Here is a 20,600-nt window from a genome sequence, read left to right as displayed (position 1 = left end):
CTGCATGAACAGCAGTGCTGCATGATGAACAAAAACCACACTGAGACTCAGGGAGTACATCATCTGCAATAACCTGAAGCCTCTTCATTAACAGTTTACCAAGGGTCTTAGCAGCAATGGAGAGAAGCAAAATACCATAATAATTACCACAGTCATGTCTGTCTCCTTTGTGCTTGTAGATTATTAGGATTTTGGCATCTTTAAAATCCTGGGGTAAAGCTTCATTTTCCCATTAGAAAGTAAATAGGTCCAGAAAAGCTTTATGAATTGTAGGACCACCATATTTAAGCACTTCAGCTTGGATTTCATCAGCTCCAGCTGCATTTCTATTTACCATTTCTATAAGTGCATTCTTAGTTTCCTCCTGAGTTAGGTTTGAGTTCATATCAAACTGGTCTTTGCTTGATTGAGTCTACTATCTGATCATTTGTGCTCAACTCATAGTTGAAGAGGGTCACAAAATGTTCCTTCCATCTTTTTAATATTATACAGTACTGAGTCATGAGGTCCGTGCCATCAGTGGACAGGATTAGACAGGTATTGGGTCTTTGTGGTTATGAGCGGGTGTCCTAAGTCACTCATAAAGACAGCGCATTTTGGCAGAGCCTTCCCCTGCTTTGCATCTGTTCTCTCCTGCCACAACTTGATGGGAATTATAGTTAGTACTTGCAGGTGGGTGGCTTCTAATTTTAACTAACACCCAGAGTGATGCTCTCTCTTTACTTGATGTTATGGCAGCTGGGGGAGTCGGCAAAGTCCCCACACCAGGGCAACACCTTTATGCATTAAAGCAAACTTCTGGGAGGCTGAGGTTCCCAACCAGCATTCATTGTCATCCCCCCCATCCACTTGCTCTCTCTCTGTCTCTCTCTCTCAGAAAGCAAAAAAACCCTGCAAATCAAATTATTAATATGCCAGCTGCCAGCTTTTAATTTGCTTTTTCTCTCCATCTGGAGAGACCCAACTTTCCGCCTGGCAAGGTAATGCAATCAATTTACAAAAAAAAGACGCCCATTCCTGATATCTGTCAACAAAGTCTCCAATTAATCATGACTATCCATCCCAAAGAGTTTTCAATGCGCTTCATTCTTGGTGCAACAGGCTACCTGACTTCTGTTTCCTTTGGGCACGCTGCCCGTTCCATTCCCATGCCTCTGCGTGAAGAATGGCTCCGTCACTGCAACTTCCTCTTGGCGCTGGCTCCTCTTCCCTTCCGGGGAAAGCTACTAATCAAGTCCAGTTCCTCTTATAGGAGCTCAGTAATTAGCATATACAAGACATGCCAGTCTCTGACGCCGTGAACACTTCCAGCACCAGTGAAATGACGTCATCTCGCCAGCCGGTCCCACAGCATGTCTGGTAAGTTTTCCTAACTTTTTTCACACCTCCGTAACAGGGCCACTGGTTCCCTGTTACAGTGGTCTATAAATAAACTTTAACTCCTGAAAAAAACCTTGGGTGTTATTTGTATCACCAAGAGTTTGTAGTTCTTTTGCTTTGTTTCTCTGCTAAGTGTCCTCCATCTGTCATAGTTTTTTCTGCTCTTTAGGTTTTGATTTCTTGAAGGCTTCTGCAGCTGTGAGAGAGGAGGGGTTGTTTCTTGCATTGGCACAGTTTAATAGTGCAGCATGAATGGAAGTTTATAACGGAGTTTTTCCCTCTTCCATGCAAAGTTTCAAAACATGGACACAGTTCAGTTTTGGAGCAACCTTTTGTCTAGGAACGTGAATCCGGATGTTCAGTTTAGTATGGGTAAGCTGGTTATCTGTACAGCATTCTGCACCTTGCATAGCCCTGGTCCCTCAAGTCGTTGCAATGAGATGTAGTCTAGAAGGTGCCATCATTGTGACGAAGGGCACTGCAGAGGGTAGAACCACTTTTCTGGCATGTCGAAAAAGGTGTTTATAATAGGACGGTCAAATTCTGTATGGACTGTTAAAAGTTCTCCATTTGTTTTTAAAGAATCGTATCTGAATTTCCCCGTGACTCTGTTCCAAATGGTGTAGTCATTTTCAATGCATGCACTGAAGTCACCCAGTAGTAGGATTTTATCATTGTTGGGTATGTTTCTTAGAGTGTCACTCTGCTGGCTGTAGAACTGAGCAAGTAGTGTTGGGGCACAGGTGCTTATTGTCAGCAAGTTGTTATGGGACAGTGGTATCCACAATGTCATTGGGAGCTCAAATATTGACACAGGTTGCTGTGGTAGTGTATTAGCAATGGAGTTTACTATTGTGAGTCCTACCCCATGAAAGGCTGGTGTTTTGGTCTGTCCTGTAACCTGACCACTAGAAAGTATAATCTTTTTCTCTAATCACACCGTTGTTATGTAGTCTAGTCTCCGATAAGGCAGCAGTATCTATTTGGATATCTAACTGGATAACTGGTTCATTAAGAATCTACCTGTAGGCTCTACCTGTAGGCTAGGGTCAGACATTCAAAAAGCCCGAACCAGAATTGATTGAATCTTTGTAGGTTAATTTAACCTACAGAGATTGAACCAATTTGCAAATGAATAGACATGTACCTTTGATTCCAGAAATGCAAGCACATGCCTGTAGTGGCTTAGGCTAGAAGCCAGAGACACTAGAGCAAACCCTCCCTTCCCTTCCACATCAGCTGCAAGACTGGAGGGGAGCTGACCTGGGGGGGTGGGGTTCAACCAGGCAGTCTGCTATGGACACAAACCACGTTAATGCACATTAGCGTTTCTGCATGTGCAATAATGTCACTTAACTATCTATGCCTAAATTTAATGAGTCTTAATGTGCATTAGCATGTCCACATGTAGCCGTGCACCTAAATCACCTTAATGTGCCTTAAGCAAAGGCTTATTAAGTTTAGGTACACATAAATACACGTGTAGACACACCCACAGTGTAAGAAATCCTTGATTCTGTCTTATGTGATATTTGCTAGTACAAGAAAGAATGAGGTTCAGAATCAAAAAAGATTATGGATGAGAGCCTCAGAAACTTACATACTGATTGAACATTCAGCTGGGAATCTGGCCCTATGATGCCTTCTTTGTTATGAAAGCAGAGCACCTAAATATTTCATTTAGGTGAAGTGAAACATTTGAACAGTCAGGCAAACTGTTTTAGCAAAAAGTTTGAACTGTACAATTACAAACATTTCATGAATGCATTCCAGTTTCCGTGTACCTTTTGTTCTGCAGAAATTTAAACTTTTCCTATTAACATTTTCAAAGCAGAACATTTTAATTTTCCCATTAGAAATTAATCTGGTTTTGTAATTTCCTTCAAAGGTATTAAAAAGATAAAACGTGAAAAAAAAACTTGAAATTAAAATGAAATGTTTTGTTTGAAACATGTCTTTGACCTTTTTTATTTGGAAAAATTTGGGGGGGGTTGTTTTGCTTTTTAATTTCATTTCAGTCTGAACCAAAACAGATAGTTTAACTTTTTGTTTTAATTGCCAGTGAACCAAATATCTATTATTCATACAACTCTGTACTTAGCAGATTTTGGCCATTATCACAGTGTGATAAATAATAATAATACATGATCAATATAAGCTGGTCCAGAAGTTAGACCCAAAGAAAAAATTAACTTTAAACAACATTTACAATTCATGTAGCTGGTGTTACATGACCATCTTTTAGTCCAAGACATTGTATAGCAATTTATGAGACTCTCTGTGGCTTGAAGTTTAGTGTGTAGTTTGAGAGCCTAATTATCTGGTCTTTATTGAAGAATCACTGAATCCTGGTAAAAGAAGGAAAAATTAGAGGAAAACAGGTGGTGAATAACGGCAACATCTGGAACCTGAATATCTTGTCCAGGATCTTGTAAAGTCTAGCTGCTGGCCCTACCTCATGCTCCGTTCCTTTCCTACTCTATGTCCCTGGTACCTACTAATATTTGAAAGACTGGACTGAAAATCAGCTAATTATTGTCTTGCCCCCAGTTTCTCAGGCTATGTGGGTATCCATTGACCTTGCTGTGTTATACAGCCTGTCTGCTTCTGGATGCTGATAAAACTGTGTGTGTGAGACCCAGGCTTTGAGAAATCAATTAACCCCTGCTGCCCACCCTACACCATTCTAATGCATACACACACACTCTCTCTCTCTCTCTCTCTTTATATATAAAAGCCAATTCCCAAAAAGCCAACCTCTACATAACATTTTCAAGCCATCAGAAACTGTGGGTCCACTTCTTAAAACTATAACTCTCTTAGAATGGAGGCGGCTTCAGAGCAAGCAATGCTCTAGTTACATGGCCACAGCAGGATTGAGTCCAGTACCCACCCATAGTTTCCGCTGTAGGCTAATGGAAGGGATGGTCTCCAAATCTGGTGCTCAGTGATGTCAGCTGGGGAATGATCTCCCAGGGTGATGGACCCTGGGTGCATCACCAGTACCCACAAGTACCTATGGCAGAAATCCTTTTATTCTGGCAGCTTTGGCTGTCAGCCATAACTGCTGCAACATGGTAAAGGAGTGGCATACGCTTAGGGAAAATGCTGTAAGTCATGTTCTGAAAAAGGGAGCCATCTGTGGGTACCCTCATCAATCCAGGTGACTAACAACCATCAGCCACATGGTATAGTGTTAGCAAACCATTGCTGGAGCTGAGACTGGCTGGCAGGGATGTCTGTCAAGTCCACCACAGGCCAAAGGTAGTGCTTATTACCTGCTTAAGGTGGTGAGCACTGATGGTGATTTGGCCTGGCTTTGTGTCCAGGATGAGGATTCTCATAAATCCATCAGAAAGACCTGAATTGGGAGGTTGATGCTGTCCAACTTTTTGGGGCAGATGACAGTTAAGACCCTTAGGTCTCTGCTACCATGCCTTAAGTTATTCGGTCTGTAACTGGGAATTGACAGTTGCCTAAGCCAAGCTTGGTGCTACCTCAGCTCACCAGAAGGGCTCAGTACCATGGCCATTCAAGGGATTCATAGCCTGCCTAGGCCATCATTCCCCTCTTAAGGCCACCAGGAAGGATAGACCCAACCATCACCAGCTTATAAGTGGAACTGACTGTATTTTCAAGCACCCTGCCTTGCCTCCTTTGGTGACAGGGTTTTCACATCCAAGTTTGACTATCTCCCACTGTGCTGTTTCCTCTATCCTCTTGTTTCCAATCTAAGGTGCCCACTCCTGATGCATTATCTTTCTCTACATCTGGGCAATCTTGTAATGATTATAACAACCATGCAGTCAGCAAATAGCTGATAGTGGATCCTTGGCAGTCATCTCTTGATTTCTATCGTGGGTGGGATGGGCCACCTGGGGCTTCAGTCCTGAATAACTTGAAACAGATCCCTTCAGTGGTCATTGTAAATAGCCAGGGTTAGAAGATGCAAAGGAGGCAGAGTGCTTCATGGTCATCATGACAGGTATGTTGTCTCAAGGTCGGTCACAACAACAACACGCTTACCTGTCTGGGCAATCTGCAAACCTATCTCACCTGCCACGTCTTTGCTGTAATGAGTAAGTTGGTTTCAGGTGAAAGGCTGCCCCTTTTATGCCCTAATGCCTAGGGTACACTACAGGACTCTGACCTTCCCTTATTGTGTCCCATGCCTCACAGATGTTACACTGTTATCACCTCTATGTGCCCCCTCCACACTGAGCCCTCCAGCTCTTGTCTCCCTGCACCACTTGGGTGCCAAGTTTTCTAGTGTCTAGCTTTCTGTGTCTCTCTCCCTGGCGCCTAGCTTTGTGCCTTTCTCTGTCACCTGACTCTCTGCACCTCTCCCTCTGACACCTGGCTCTGCATGCCTCTCTCTCTGGTGCTTGGCTCTCTGTTCCTCTCCCTCTGGCACCCAGCTGTCCGTGCCCATCACTGGGCTCCACCCAGCTCATGTGCCCTTTTCTCTAAGCACTAACAAGGCCTCCAAACCCTGCCTCATCCCTGTCCTCTAGTATAAACTATAAGACAAATACAAGCCCCTGGGCCACAGCATAACAATGCTAATGGAGACTGGGTTCTGTCTCTTTAAGAAGGTAAAACTTCTCCCCTTAAGACCATGTCTCTTAGCCTTAGGTATCTTAGACTCCTGGAGCCTCACTGTTCTTGTAGGCAGCAAAGTAGGCAGCACCTGGTCCCAGGTTACTCATTTGTTCAGGGGCTCCTTGGCAATTGCTAGAGAGAGAAAGCATCTAGCTCTCTAATAGAACTAATAGAGCTGTGTGAAGCTTTGGGTGCTGATTCAATTCAGAGGAGATTCGGCCTGATTCAGCTGCTGATTCTCAAAATCCAAATTGAATCAGGAGACCAATAAAAAGGTTTGAATCAATTTGAAGCTGTCCAAATGATTTGGAAAAGATTTGGAGAGCTTCAGAGATTCGGGCAGTCCCCTCTTGCTGCCACAAGAAGCTGGAGCTGGACTCCATGCCAGTACATGGGGGGGGGGAGGCTTGAGGAGTGGGGAGGCAACCATGGAGGACCCCCACCAGGCTCTACCCCTGCCTGCTCCCTCAGCCACCCTGAGCACCCCTGGCCCCCACCCATTCTCCCAGGACCCCCATGGCTGCCCCACCTGACTCCAGCTCCTGGCTCTAAAAAATCCCCCACTCACCAGCTCCTGCCAGGCATGGGGGGAGCAATCCCCGCTGCCCCCCACTACTGCCCTGTGTTGTGTGGGGGGCTCTGTCATGAGCCCCCATTTCCCATCCACTCTCCCAGGTGAAAACTGTCCTGCCTGGCCCCAGCGATGGTTCTTTAAAAAAAAAAAAAAAAAAAGCCCCGCACTCACCAGATGCTGCAGTAGCCATCAGGGCTTCTGGGGGCTCCCCCCCATCCCTGCCTTGGATCAACTCCAAGATGCTCTGAGATCTACTGGTGGATCAAGAGCAACTGATTGGTGACCACTGATTTAAGGACTAGATTGTGCTATATAAGCAGCAGCACATAACTGCATCCCTTGGATTCTCACAGTGCCTTCCTTGCTCCAGCACATTATAACCTCTTGCACTGTTTCAAATACATCATAATTTTCTTCCTTGCACTGACTTAGCTCAGCTGGCCAACAGGATGCAATGTTCTACCCCTTCTCTACCAACTTCCTCATGGCTGAGAAAAGTGATTATGCACAGCCTGATTTCCACCCTTCCTGGTACTGGAATATGGCAAGGCACCACAGGGGATGGAGCTTTCTCCCCCTTTACTTGTCTATATGAGGATTTTCAAGAGGAGACTTGATAGGCATCTGGCTGAGGTCTTATGACCCCTCCCACCTCCAGTGTTCCTTCCTGCCCATGGCTGGGGGTCAGACTAGATGATCTGTCTAAGTCCCTTCTGACTCATTGATTCTATGATTCTATGATTGCACTATGGGGATGATTATCCAGTTGGCATGAAGAATTGAGAGTTTGGAGCTTTCACCACACAGATGGAGCTATGATTTATTAAGCTGTGGAATGTCTACACACTGAGTGTTTAAAAAAAATTGGCTGAATTTGGGGGAAAGTTTGTGTCAGAAACAAACAAAGAAAAAAAGCACAGGCCTCACAGTAGATTCATAGATTGTTAGGGGCTGGAAGGGACCTTTTAGATCATCAAGTCCAATCCCCCTGCACTAGGCAGGAAAAGACAACCGGGATCAAATGACCCCAACAAGGTAACTGGCCAGTTTCCTTTTGAAGATTTCCAGGGTAGGTGACTGCACCACCACTGGGGGGAATTTATTCTGGACACCCTGACTGTGAAGGAGTTTTTTCCTGGAATTCAGCCTGAAGCAGCCTTCCAGAGTTTTTATCTATTGCTCCTGGTCTTCCCCAGGGGTGCCCTAGTGAACAGCTGTTCACCAAGTTCTTGATGTAATCCTCTGATGTAGCAATAAGCTACTACCAAGTTCCCTCTCAGCCTTCTCTTCTGTAGGCTGAAGAGGCCCAAGTCCCTCAGCCTCTCCTTGTATGGCTTGTCTTGCCAGTCCCTGATCATATAGGCGGCTCTTCTCTGGACCCTCTCAAGTTTTTCCACATACTTGTTGAAGTGCAGCACCCAGAACTGGATGCAGTATTCCAGCAGTGGTCTCACCAGTGGGAGTATCACTTCCTTAGATTTGCATGAGATGCAACAGTTAATGCATGCCAGCGCATTGTTTGCCCTGCTGGACACAACATTGCAATGCCAGCTCGTTCATGCAATGGTCAGTCACTACCCCTAGGTCCCTTTCAGCCATTGTGCAAGTCAAATTGTTGCCAGCAAGCCTGTAGGTATGTTGGGGATTGTTTGCCCCCAGATGGAGCACCTTAGACTTCTGATTGTTAAACTTCATCTGGTTCCAGTCTGCCCAACCCTTCAGCCTGTCCAGGTCCACCTGTATCTGTAACCTATCTTCTGGAATGGCCACATTCCCTAATAATTTGGTGTTATCTGCAAACTTGGCCAGCAAGCTTTTCACCCCAACATCCAAATAATTTATAAAGGCATTGAACTAAAACAACTACCACTGATAAATTTCAAGATCTTGATCCAAAGCCTGGTGACAGTAGGGTTTCTCAACAGTATCATTCTAAAACTATTAATTTAGGCTTAACAACTTTTTTTTTTCAATTCACATTCTCAGGACTGGTTGTACCATTTTTCTGTGAAATTTTCAAAAAAAAATTCAGTCTGAGGCAGACCTTGGATGATCGTTTCCTTGATGAACATTATGAGTCCAAATGATTAAAGCTTGACAGAGCTATATGCCACTGAAAAGTATGGTCTTACCATTTTAATTATAGGCAGCATAGTAAACACTGTTTATAGTGGAGAGGAATCTGGAATTTCACTAATAATAATCACAAGAAGACACCACAGGAAGGAATTCTTCCTATTGCAGGAGACAAAGACAGGTTCTTCTATTCCTGGTAAGTGGAAGGGAACCATTGAACAGCTGACAACTGATGCTCAGGAAAAAGCCAACCTATTGAATGGGTACTTTGCATCGGTCTTTCATTTACCACATCCCTCCATGCCCACAACAGGACAGAGAGGTCTGGGTGAGGGAGATCCCCTGCCCTCCGTTAATGCTGACTTTGTGAAGGAACACCTTGAGAGGCTGGATACATTCAAGTCAGCTCTCCCTGACAATCTACACCCCAGGGTACTCAAGGAGCTGGCGAGCATCATAGTCCAGCCTCTGGCACTGATCTTTGAAAACTCCTGGCGCTCTGGTGTAGTGCCCGAAGACTGGAAGAAGGCCAATGTGGTGCCGATCTTCAAGAAAGGGAGGAAAGTGGAGCCGGCTAACTATAGGCCCATCAGCCTGACTTCTATCCCGGGGAAGGTCTTAGAAAAGTTTATTAAAGAGGCCATCCTTAATAAACTGGCCAATGCCAACATCCTAAGGGATAGCCAGCATGGGTTTGTTGCAGGTAGGTCTTGCTTGACCAAACTCATTTCCTTCTACGACTAGATGGCCTATCACCTGGACAAGGGAAAAGAGATTGATGTCATATATCTTGACTTCAAAAAAGCCTTCGATCTGGCATCCCATGATCACCTCTTGGTGAAACTGGCCAATTGTGGCCTTGGGTTCACCATGACCTGCTGGCTTGGAAATTGGCTCCGTGGTCAGACACAGAGGGTGGTAATTGACAGAAGTCAATCGTCTTGGTGCCCTGTGACCAGTGGGGTCCCTCAAGGCTCTGTCCTGGGACCCATATTGTTCAACATCTTTATTAATGATGTGGACATTGGAGTCAGAAGCAGACTGGCCAAGTTCGCTGATGACACCAAACTCTGGGGCAAAGCATCCACACCTGAAGACAGGCGGGTGATCCAGGCTGACCTAGACAGGCTTACCAAATGGGCAGACAAGAACCTGATGGAGTGTAACACTGAAAAATGCAAGGTTCTCCACCTTGGGAGGAAAAACCTGCAGCACCCTTATAGGCTCGGCAGTGCTACACTGGCTAGCGCTACAGAAGAAAGAGACCTGGGGATCATCATTGACCACAAGATGAACATGAGCCTGCAATGTGATGCTGCGGCTAGTAAAGCTAACAAAACACTGGCTTGCATCCAGAGATGCCTCTCAAGCAAATCCTGGGACGTCATTCTCCCCTTGTTCAGGCTGGACATAAGCAAGAATTTCTTTACTGTCTGAGCCCCCAAGGTCTGGAACAACCCGCCATCGGAGGTGGTTCAAGCACCTATATTGAACACCATCAAGAGTAAATTGGATGCTTATCTTGATGGGATCCTATGACCCCAGCTGACTTCCTGCCCTTTGGGTGGGGGGCTGCACTCTATGATCTTCCAAGATCCCTTCCTGCGCTAATGTCTATGAAATCTATTAAATTAATTTTTTTTATTTATTCACGGATCTCCAAAGCAATTAGTCCTGTTATCCACTGCACTTGCAGATATGACTATTCAAAAGTGATATTTTTTTGGTTCAGAAATACTTAGAAACCTATCTGAAACTTTACAGTTTTCTAAAGCTTAGTCTATAGACACAGTTTTAGGAATATTTTTTTTTAAAATGGGAATGCGGTTGGGGAAAAAAGAAAACTATTGATGCTAACAGCCTTTATTACATGTCGTATGCAGAAAATGGCTGCTGTGCACTTTTGAACTAAAGCATCTCCAACATGTTTTACTTCAAAAGTATACCACCACCATTTTCTCAGGACTGATGTGCATTTTGCCATTTATACCACTTCATGCTCTGCAGCACCAGGTGCTTTTCAAAGTGTCCACCACTGCATCGCGTGCATGTGTACAAATGCCTGCTGTGAGCACTGGTACATTAAGGTTTAATACTTGTTTCTTTCCTGCACAGCTCTTATTTGCCACTAGAGGACTGGTGAGCAGGGGTATGCCTAGGAGTCAGGACACCTGGGCCTTATCCTAGATCTGGGTAGATTGGGGGGAAGATAAGTATGGTCTTGGGATACTAGAGGATTACAGATGCCTTATTTTATCTCCTTGGAGTAGATGTAATTTACCCTAACACAAGCTTGGTAGCATGGCCCAAAGTTGACCATCACTTCAAGTGACATAACTTTAAGATGCTCAGGCCACATCCCAGTGAGTATGCACATACAGGGGCATGCATTTCCCATGGAACAAATAGCAGTGGCACATATTTGTGTCTCTGCCCTAGCCTCCCCTACCACACCCAGGTCACTTTGCCACACTCTGGAGCACGTGTACAGGGGCATGCCCAGGTACAAATATGTGCTGCCGCTATTTGTCCCATGGGAAACGCATTCCCCATATTTAAATGGTGAGGATCACAAAGGACCTCTCTTTTCAGTGAGACAACCACCCCACCAGTCTTGAAAATGCCAACTGTAATTAGAACTTTAAAATTAAAAATTTCTTCACTTCTCCATGGTCAGATGGGCTTTTTATCCTATAAGCTTGACAACCTCCTGAAATACAAGGTGGCTTGTGCACTGCTCTATTTTGAGTTATCCAGATTAGTCCTATGCTACAAAATGTTATGGACTGTGGCCTGCCTCTTTCTGTTATTGCCATTCTGTTATAGTTTCACTCTTTTTCTTACCTGGGATCCCACCACATTTTATTTTTAACTCTAAGCAGCCTCAAGATGCCTGATAATAGTAAAGAATAACTTCTAAGACATTTGAATCTTTGTTAGGAATTTTGAAAATCTACATTTTCTCTCAGATAGTATTGTTTTTTCCCCCAATCTGTGTGTCTCATGCAATTAAGCATTGCATTGTTCCAGGATGTCAGGACAATGATTTTTTTTCAACCTGCTGATACATTTTAAAAGAGCTAACAAAGAGAGGAGGATAAATAAATACCCATGAAATATACTAAGGATGACAGTCCCTTCTGAAGTAAGCAAACAATTTACAAGTTTAGCCATTAATAAGATTTAACGAAGAAGAGATATATTAGATAAAGGGGGTGGAAGGACTAAAAATAATCTCTTGATCTGTCACTTGTATATATGACATTTTATATGTCACTTCAGATCTTTCAGAAGCTTTTGAGCTAGACTAGATTTTTGTAACTGACTTTCTAAGTACAGTGTACTTTAGCAAATGTTTTTGCAATTATTGTGACTATTATTTTTATTAATTTATGAAGTTTCCCTCCCAAACACAGTATGAAAAATTAAATACAAGTTAGCTTTTAAGTTAATTTTAGTACATAGGAGCATTATGGAGTAAATTGCACTGGAGGCTGGGTCCATAAAACATGTAATGCACAGCTAGCCTCAGTGTAAAATTTCCTCATTTCATCTTAAGGCACAGACAGAAGTGACAACTTCTGCCCAATCTGGCCCCTGAAAGCAGTCTACAGCCATGATCAAACACAAATGCACACCTGCAGAGCACTTTAAAGGAGCCCAATCCCATGACAATCTAAAACCATATTACATGGTTCATAATTACCATATGTCTCCATGTGCTGAGAGCAGGGCTATCCTGATACCACCCAGTTCAGCTTCCAGAGCTGTTTTCAGACAGGGAGGGGAGAAGGGAGAGGAGGGGGTTGCCTAGCTGGTGCTGGAGGGTGGGGCCCGTGGATTGGAGCCCCACCCTGACATGGGGGCTCCAATCTATCCATTCCACCCCCACTCCAGTATGGCTACAGAAACCCCAGAACTGACATCCTTCCCCTGCCTTCTTCCCCTCCCATCCTGAGATGTAATGGGAGCTGAGACAAGGGGGATAGAGCTAAGGGAAGAGGCGGCAGAGATGCAGCCTGTCTCCCTGTATTGGCTCCAAATTGGAGCTCAATCACCCAGCCTCCTGACCCAATAGCTAATATCTCCTGGGTCAGAAGGATCAGTCTAACCCATGGTGAAGTGCCATGAGGTACACCCAGGAGCTGCACTTCTGTCTGCACTTTTAGTGATATGCTTGACTGACATTGAAGGGGCAAGACTAGCAGACAGTCAACTTTCCATTCTCATTAGGTCCTTGACTGTAAAGTGCTGAATAATTCCAGCACCATGGAATGTCTTGAAACTTCATCAACTTCAGTGATAGTTATGGAGGCACAGAGTGTTCCAGAGTTTATAGTGTCACATTAATTTCACATGTAGATGCACCCAGTGGAATGCTATTGCCATTTGTGTATTCCCAGGGATGCCTATTTGGAAACCATCAGTGCAAAACAAGATTTGAGTGGGATTAGGGGTTTTTCTCATGGAAGTGCTGAATTATCACAAAACATGTTTCTCCCAAAGGTGAAAAGTCATACCAATATGTATGAAAATATGTACTTGCATGCTCTGCTTTGTCTTTTTGCTCAAGTCATTAACTATTGATGGCATAAACTGTAGCTTTGTTGATTAATGATAGACATACTTCACAAACAGCTGTGTGTCACACAGAGCTGTCCTGCTGGTCTGCACATTTGCAGACATTTAAAGTCTTGTTAATAATGTGTGCTCTGAAAAAACAGATGAGGTGAAAATGAAAAAGAGGCCCACATTTAGCAGTATCAGAGTGCTGTGTCACCAGAGGTCATGTATAAGTGGCAAGATTAGCTCCTTCAGTGACCAAGACCCTTGTCTGCTAACTTCAGCTGTGTATAAAGCAGGTGTATGACTTTCAATGGTCCTCCTCTTTCTGCCAACTCACTTCAATTAAAAACAGTGAGAAGCTATTTACCATTTTATTCATGAGGATGAAAAATGAAAAAGCAAGCCTATCTAAGAAATTGTTGGCTTCCCTTTTATCACCCCACCCATTTCAATTTAATTCAGATTGAAACTGCAGGCACTGGCACCTGAAGGTTAAAAGGACAAACAACCCATTGGGTTAATTTCGTATATCTAGCTGCTACTTTTCATTTTATTATAATACATTTTTGATTGAAAGATTCCAAAGGCATTAGAAAAACCCCTGTAAAGTGGAAATATGCCATTAAAGGCTGTCATTTACAACTTGTGCTGGACATGAAACCAACTCTTCAGAAGTTAATTTTTATCTTCAAAAAGTTCTAATACTGAAATAATATCTACTGATATGATCAGGAGATTCTTATTTCAGATAATTATATAGCACCTTCAAAATAAGAGGAAATATATTTCTGATTTTGTGAATCTAATATTGAACTTGTCTTTTTAATACTGGAGTTTTAAAAAAGTTGAAATATCTGATTATAAAGGAATAATTTATAATTAATTCTGGTACAGTGAAACTCCATTGATAATGACACAGAATGAAAGCTTCATACTTTTAGTATACTGCTATGCACAATTCCTACTAGCTGTTATACAGTATGTACAAAATGGTTGTTGTTGGACAAAATGGTGAAATTGTCACTAGTATTCAGACATTAAATAACATTCTAAGTAGCCTTAACATATAACTTGAAATAACCTTATTATTAATAAGCCAGCTTATTTCTATATAATAAGAGATTATTAATTAACATGCATGTTAATATTACCTACTAAAGTACTATAAATAAGTTTAAATATAAATAAAAAATTCAACAGAACATGTTTGGGGATCACTGAATCTCTAATTAGTTGCCAGTGCTTTTGAAACTCTCACCCAGTAAATCTGTATCAGCTACCAGTCTATTTGATCAGAGACTCCTGAAGGAGATAAAGAATTGAGTGAAACCTATAGGGGACCCTACTGTTTGAATTGTATCTGAGAAAATTGCTTCAAATAACATTTGTGTATTAAAAAGAAGCATTGTTCAGGTATGAAACAAATGGGGAGATGACATGGGTAAGCATCCTAGTCACTAAGGGTGCCTACAGACATTTAGGGGCCCACTCTAACTCATGGCACTTCTACATAAAGTGCCATGAGTTAGAGGTCCACTCCCCGCATCCCAACAAACATTTACCTGTTAGATTGAGTGGGAGGGGAAAAGAGCCTGCCTGCCAGCCCTGGCCAGCAGGTGGGGGTGTCCCACCAGGCATTTAGGAGGCTGTTGAACAACCTCTCTCTCCCAGCCCTTCTCCCCCCACCCCAGCTCTGGGGCTATCGTGTGGGAGGGAAAGGAGGAGGGAGCTGGAGTAGCACTGGGCTGCTGGCTGCTTTGCCTGGCCAGAGCCAGATGGGGGGGAACATAACTCTCTTGCCTTGTGCCCCCACCCACCCCATCTACCCGGCTGGGGTACTGCAGGAAACTGGGCTGGGTCTATAAGGCAAGGGGGTGCTCTCTTCCCCCACCCCCTGTCCAGGCCTCTTGACAGTGGCAGCATGTACCTGCCAGCTACTTTGCCTGGCCAAAATAAAGGTGGGGAGGGGGGCAGAATGGAACCCCCTCACCTCACAGGCCTGGCCTAGCTCCCCACAGTACCTCAGCCAGGGTAGATGAGGGGCGGGGGGGAGAGACATGAGTTACCACCCTTTGAATAACTACATGTACAAATTAACTATCCTGCCTTTAAAAAGGTCCAACCAGCTATAAAGCTAGTGATTGAAAATGTGTAATAACTTTATAGCTGGTTTCTATCCAGCTTGAATATGCCGATGTAATGCTAAGCAGTGCAATGTACCCCTGGGACTGAAAGATCATAGCCAATGCAGTCTTCCAGCCACAGGGGTATGGGGCATTCCAGGCAGCAGCTAAGAAATTGCAGCTACTGTGATTCCCTAGCCACTGTGATCTCCCAGGTATGGGGCTCAATCCCACAGCTGGGAGACCACAGCAGCATCCCATGGCTGCAGAAGCTGAGAGTCCCAGGCTTGATAGGGCTCTCAGTCCAAGCTATGCCACATGGACAGCTGGGACCAAGATTGCCATAAGGTATGTGATACTCAGTCACACCTATACATGGTATTGGTGACTGGCAGCCCCCTCAGCAAAGGAAGCCAGCTGTGGGAACCTGCTTCTTGGTGATGTGGGGGAGGGGCAGAGTTGGGCTCACCCTACACCAGCAATAAGGTACAATTGTATCTAATGCATGATCCAATAGTCACACTTCCTGTCATGCATATGTAAAATGGCAGGAGGTACAACTGTGTGTATTACACATTGGATCCAATCACGTCTTTACCTGCACATGTGGGGGGGCCGGGGGTTAGCTGACACATTAGTTGGAGCTTAAATAAAAGGATTAAGATTAGCAAAGTGCTTTGAGACTAAAAAAAGTTATAGGAGCAGGAAGTAATGTTATATTGGATACTATTGGTTTAGTATCCAGCAGAAATAAAGTTTCTACATATCCAAGCTCACCCTGAGCACATTGAATACACATGACTGCAGAGGTATGAAAAGTCAATAAATATATCTCTTTCAATGCTTAATGCTGTAAATGCTTAAATAAGCTCCTTTTTGTTCTAAGATCACAAAGTCTGTCTCCCTTAATGGATAGATTTTTAAATGAATCACAATTAATATATTGTTAAGAAAACCACAAAATGGTCTTCCTTCCACACGTTCTATTTTATAGAAATGATGGTCTACATCCAAGCTACTTTACTAATAAAATTCCCTACTGACATCAGTGACATTGTTCATAGGAGCAAGGCATTAGTAGCAAAGATTTGGCTCTGTGGCATTTGAATGAAAGCTCTAATTTTCCTCTTCTGTCCAACAGGAGGAGAAGTTCCCTACACAACACTGGCAACCCGAATGATGATGGGCGCCTGGTGGCTTTTTGCTTTGATTGTCATCTCATCTTACACAGCAAACCTAGCGGCTTTTCTCACAGTCACTCGCATTGAAAACTCCATCCAGTAAGTGAATAAAGAATAGATGGGTGTGTGTATGTGTGTGTGTGTGCATGTGCGCATTTGGGTAAAAGTATGAAAAATAGACCTTTCCAGTAGCCTGAGATGAAGGATATGTGAATGAATCAATGGCAAAGTCCATAAGAGTTCAGATTTTCACCACTATTGTTTTGAGGTAGAATGTCCTGAAACTGACCTACATCAGGGGATTGGTAACCTCTGGCCTGGGGGCCAGACCCAGACCACAGAACTTTGGATCTAGGCTGCAGATGTGGGGCTTCGGCAGCATTCAACACTGGGGGATACCTGTGGGCAGTCTCCCTGTACCACCATATGTCCAGGGAGACAAGTGGCAGTGGTGGCAAGGTGCTAGCACCTGCCTAACCACCCACTTCCAACCTGGGATAGATCATTTTGACCCACAGCCATAAGAGTCCATACTCCTGACTCAGATGGTTCTATTTCCAGCCTAGTCACTCTTCTTGGGTACTGTCTCATGTAAATGAAACTGTCATAGTGGAAATGTTTTGAGGAAGTAGTAACTGGGACATTATTTAACACATTTGGTTTCCATACAAGGAAATGGAATGGAAACTTAAATATTGCTCTGTGTTTCTCCTGCACAGTCTTCACTCATAAGTAGCCCTTTGATTACGATCAGACCAAGGTTTTATCCCAATTTTAAAATCTGACATTTAACTCTCCTTGTTCTGAAAGAGAAGTACAATAACATTTGTTAGTATGAATTATATTAATTGATCCTTCTCCTATTCTGTTTTTCCATTTCCAGCTCTCATATTTGCCACATTATTTGCTTACACTTTCTTCTTTTTGTCTGCCAGCTCCTTCCTCCCCTTTTTGTATTTCTCTCCTTTTCCTCTATATATCCTTCTTTACAGGAAACATGTTGTCCCTTCTCTCCATCATTTCCCTAACAGGATCACCCATATTTTCCCCCATCTTGATTACCATTAACTATGGATTACCATTAGCATCTTGGATGCCATTAAATATCCATCCAGCATCTCTCCCTCTTGCATCTCTCTTACCACAGGAATGCATATCTCTGTCTTGCATCACATCTGTTCTTCAAAGTCCTACCACCTTCAGCAAATATCATTGTCATTTCTGACCCTTGCTCCTCCCAAAATCCATCTGTCCTGTTACCCAAAATGGAAAATCTGTCTATAGGAAAGTAGCCAAAGAGTTTGGAGGTGAGGAGAAATGAGGAGACTTGATGTAGAATGACACGTGTGCGCTATCATCCCATAAAAATGTCTTCTCACAGGAATCCCTTTATGGCTTCCCCTCACCTTCACAAAGTGCATTCACATTCCATAGTAAATATCCATATGTTTTGTTTTTCCCACAAATATCACACTATATCCCTTTCCCAGGGGTAACTACTTCTAGTTACCTCCATCTTTTTTGTAAGGAAAGTGTGCCAACTCGCCCAGCTCTCCAAGAGGCTGTCAGCTATCATTCTGTGGCAGGGCTCTGTTCTCAATTGCTTACATGTTTGTCACGTATCCACCTGGATTAGGGGTAACACAGTTTTTCTGTAAATCCTCAGTTTGGATGAGGAGGAAGGGCCATCCATAAAATATAGCGTATTCAGTTATGTTTCTTTCTGAGCAAGAGAAGAGCAGGTGTAAGGTAAGCAGGTTCTGAGATGCACTAAAGCAACTTCTATCAGCAACTCAGATAAGGAAAAACTAACTCTGGGGAAAATGTATTATTTTCTTCAAATCTGGATTAAAAATTGTGACTCAGACAACTTCTTAGTATCATAATAGCCACACTGCAAAATACATAAATGTTCCATACTGTATATAAAAGCTCACTCAAGCTCTGCATTACATTATCATTTAGATCACATTACCCATTTTTCTCTAGATTTTAGGATCTTAAACTGAGAGATTACTGGTTACTACAGGCATAATTTGCCAGACTGTTACACTCATTGAAGGGCAAATCTGGGTTTTCAGTCTGCCAATTAGTCAAAGATCTGAACTTTTTTCTTTAATTGTGTAAGTCTTACAGGAAAAATGTCAGTAAATGAATATTTTTTCAACCACATGTCAGATTTTATAATAGAATAAGCTAAAAAAACAATTTCAATGTTACAAATAATAATTTCATTTTTAATAAGTCTTAAGGAATGTGCTGTCAAAAAATATTTTAGTAAGTCCACAATTGTCCACCCAGAGATATGTATATGTGCAAAAAAGATAACTTCATGCCTAGACACTTGTATGTGTTCAGTCACTTGGTCTGACCTTTTTTGTGCTTGTAGCCACTACATCCCACTCTGAAATTTTAGCCTTAATATTTTGAAGTCTTCAAGAAAAAAAATAAAATTAATGACAAAAAAAGTCTGAGCTTTGTTACCATACATAAGAAACTGTAACATTATAATATTGTAGTTCTATCTCCAGCCCACACTTGTAGTTTATGATGATGTCACTAGAAACCCTCCATGGAACTGAGAGGTTATTATGTGCAATTGGGAGTACATTGGTCTTGTGCTGTATTATTTATGGGGCAAATCCACTGAATATGTTTTATTCAGTAGAAAATGTTGCAGCTGGAGAGCTCCTGAAATGAAAGAACAGAAACATTTTTCAACAGTGTTTGTAGTTCTGAAATAAAGTAATTAGATGTGCTAAGTATCCATTAGGGAATGAAGTTATCCTAACTATAGTGGGAGCATAAAACTTTAGTTTACAAAACTGCCAGAACTGAAAAGCAAACCAGCATATAACAGAGAGGCTGTTTGTTTACCACAATGAATTATTGCAAAATGGGAGACATGAATAAGCAATACAGAAAAAGCTGATGCTCTTTTTTTAACAGATCAAATTGTACCCTGAGGGAGCTTTGAAGGCCAGAATGGAAATGAGTTTAAGTATTTAAAGGAAATAAGCCAAATTCTGTTTGCAGTTGCATGTGTCCAAACTCAGTGAAGTCAGTTAAGTGAAAGTGATTGAAGTCAGTGGGCTGGTTTGAATGTAACACATAGGTAATTTGTTTTTATTTCAGTTTTACAGCAAGGACCAGAAATGATAGCTTGTGGCCAAAGGTTATTCTTGAGTCTAATTTTAACACAAATGCAAAAGTTTTGATGCTTCATTTGGAGCTTTTATATTTTTGTGTATGAAAATTAGACTGGAAGTATCACAATAGATCCTGTTCATATCAAATTTTTCATTATCATACCTCAACATTTGGATGCTAATTCAAACTGTTTTCTGAACCTTTGCTTGTTCTGTAGTAGAGTTATTGTTAGGCGTGTCTACTGAAGCACTGTACTATTTTAAGAAGAGTAGCACACAGCATATTGTTAGTAACTGTAGTGTTAGTAAGGCCTAGGAAACATCTGCTTTTTTTTTTTAATATCCACACAAGTAGATCTTTGCTACAGAAACATACTCGGAAGCTTGTTGCACTTATTCTCTGCTCAGCTGAACAATTGGACTTTAATGCCATTTATAGACTTAACCTGGAGAAAAGAAAACAAAATAGGATGAGTGCACACCTCCTTTTTCAAGCAGGCAATTGCCATTTGCTGTGTTTTCAGCTATGCTGCTTTTTGGTTTTTGCCAACTAGCAATATTAAAAGTAGAGGTACACAAATAGTGACACGTCTGACATCTGCATCTTTTATTCACACTAGATCCATGTCAGAAGCATAATCCTGGGAATGGCATCTAATTTGAGCTAGTCAGCATTATTTGTGCCAAAATACTGTGGCCAAACTGGGAACAGCAAAGACCAAAGCAAAGCGTAACCAGTGTGACTCTTAAACATCTAAGCTGTTAGTGAAAATCCAACACAGGTCAGTAGTGACTGAATGCTGATAATATCCAGTGCCTGTTTTTAATTTAAGTCAATGAGCTTGGTGGTATTAGTTCTGTTCCCAGTACGCAGCTGTCCATGTCAGAGTTTCATAGATATAGGGATGCAAGGGACCTAAATAGATTTCATAGACATTAGGGCTGGAAG

The 20,600-nt window shown here is 42.6% G+C and overlaps 1 protein-coding gene across 1 annotated transcript in view; it reads left to right on the top strand.

Annotated features, from left to right (window-relative positions):
• GRID2 (glutamate ionotropic receptor delta type subunit 2) overlaps positions 1–20,600 on the top strand; it is a 1,453,399-nt gene that overhangs the window by 1,231,220 nt on the left and 201,579 nt on the right. Inside the window, exon 9 of the mRNA XM_019552630.1 lies at positions 16,463–16,601. Within this exon, the coding sequence (XP_019408175.1) occupies positions 16,463–16,601 (139 nt within the window). The remainder of the gene's footprint in view (positions 1–16,462; positions 16,602–20,600) is intronic.

Source organism: Crocodylus porosus, unplaced genomic scaffold (genome assembly GCF_001723895.1).
Source record: "Crocodylus porosus isolate Cpor-Errol unplaced genomic scaffold, CroPor_comp1, whole genome shotgun sequence".
Lineage (NCBI taxonomy): Eukaryota > Metazoa > Chordata > Crocodylia > Crocodylidae > Crocodylus > Crocodylus porosus.
This window is presented reverse-complemented; position numbering and strand designations above follow the sequence as displayed.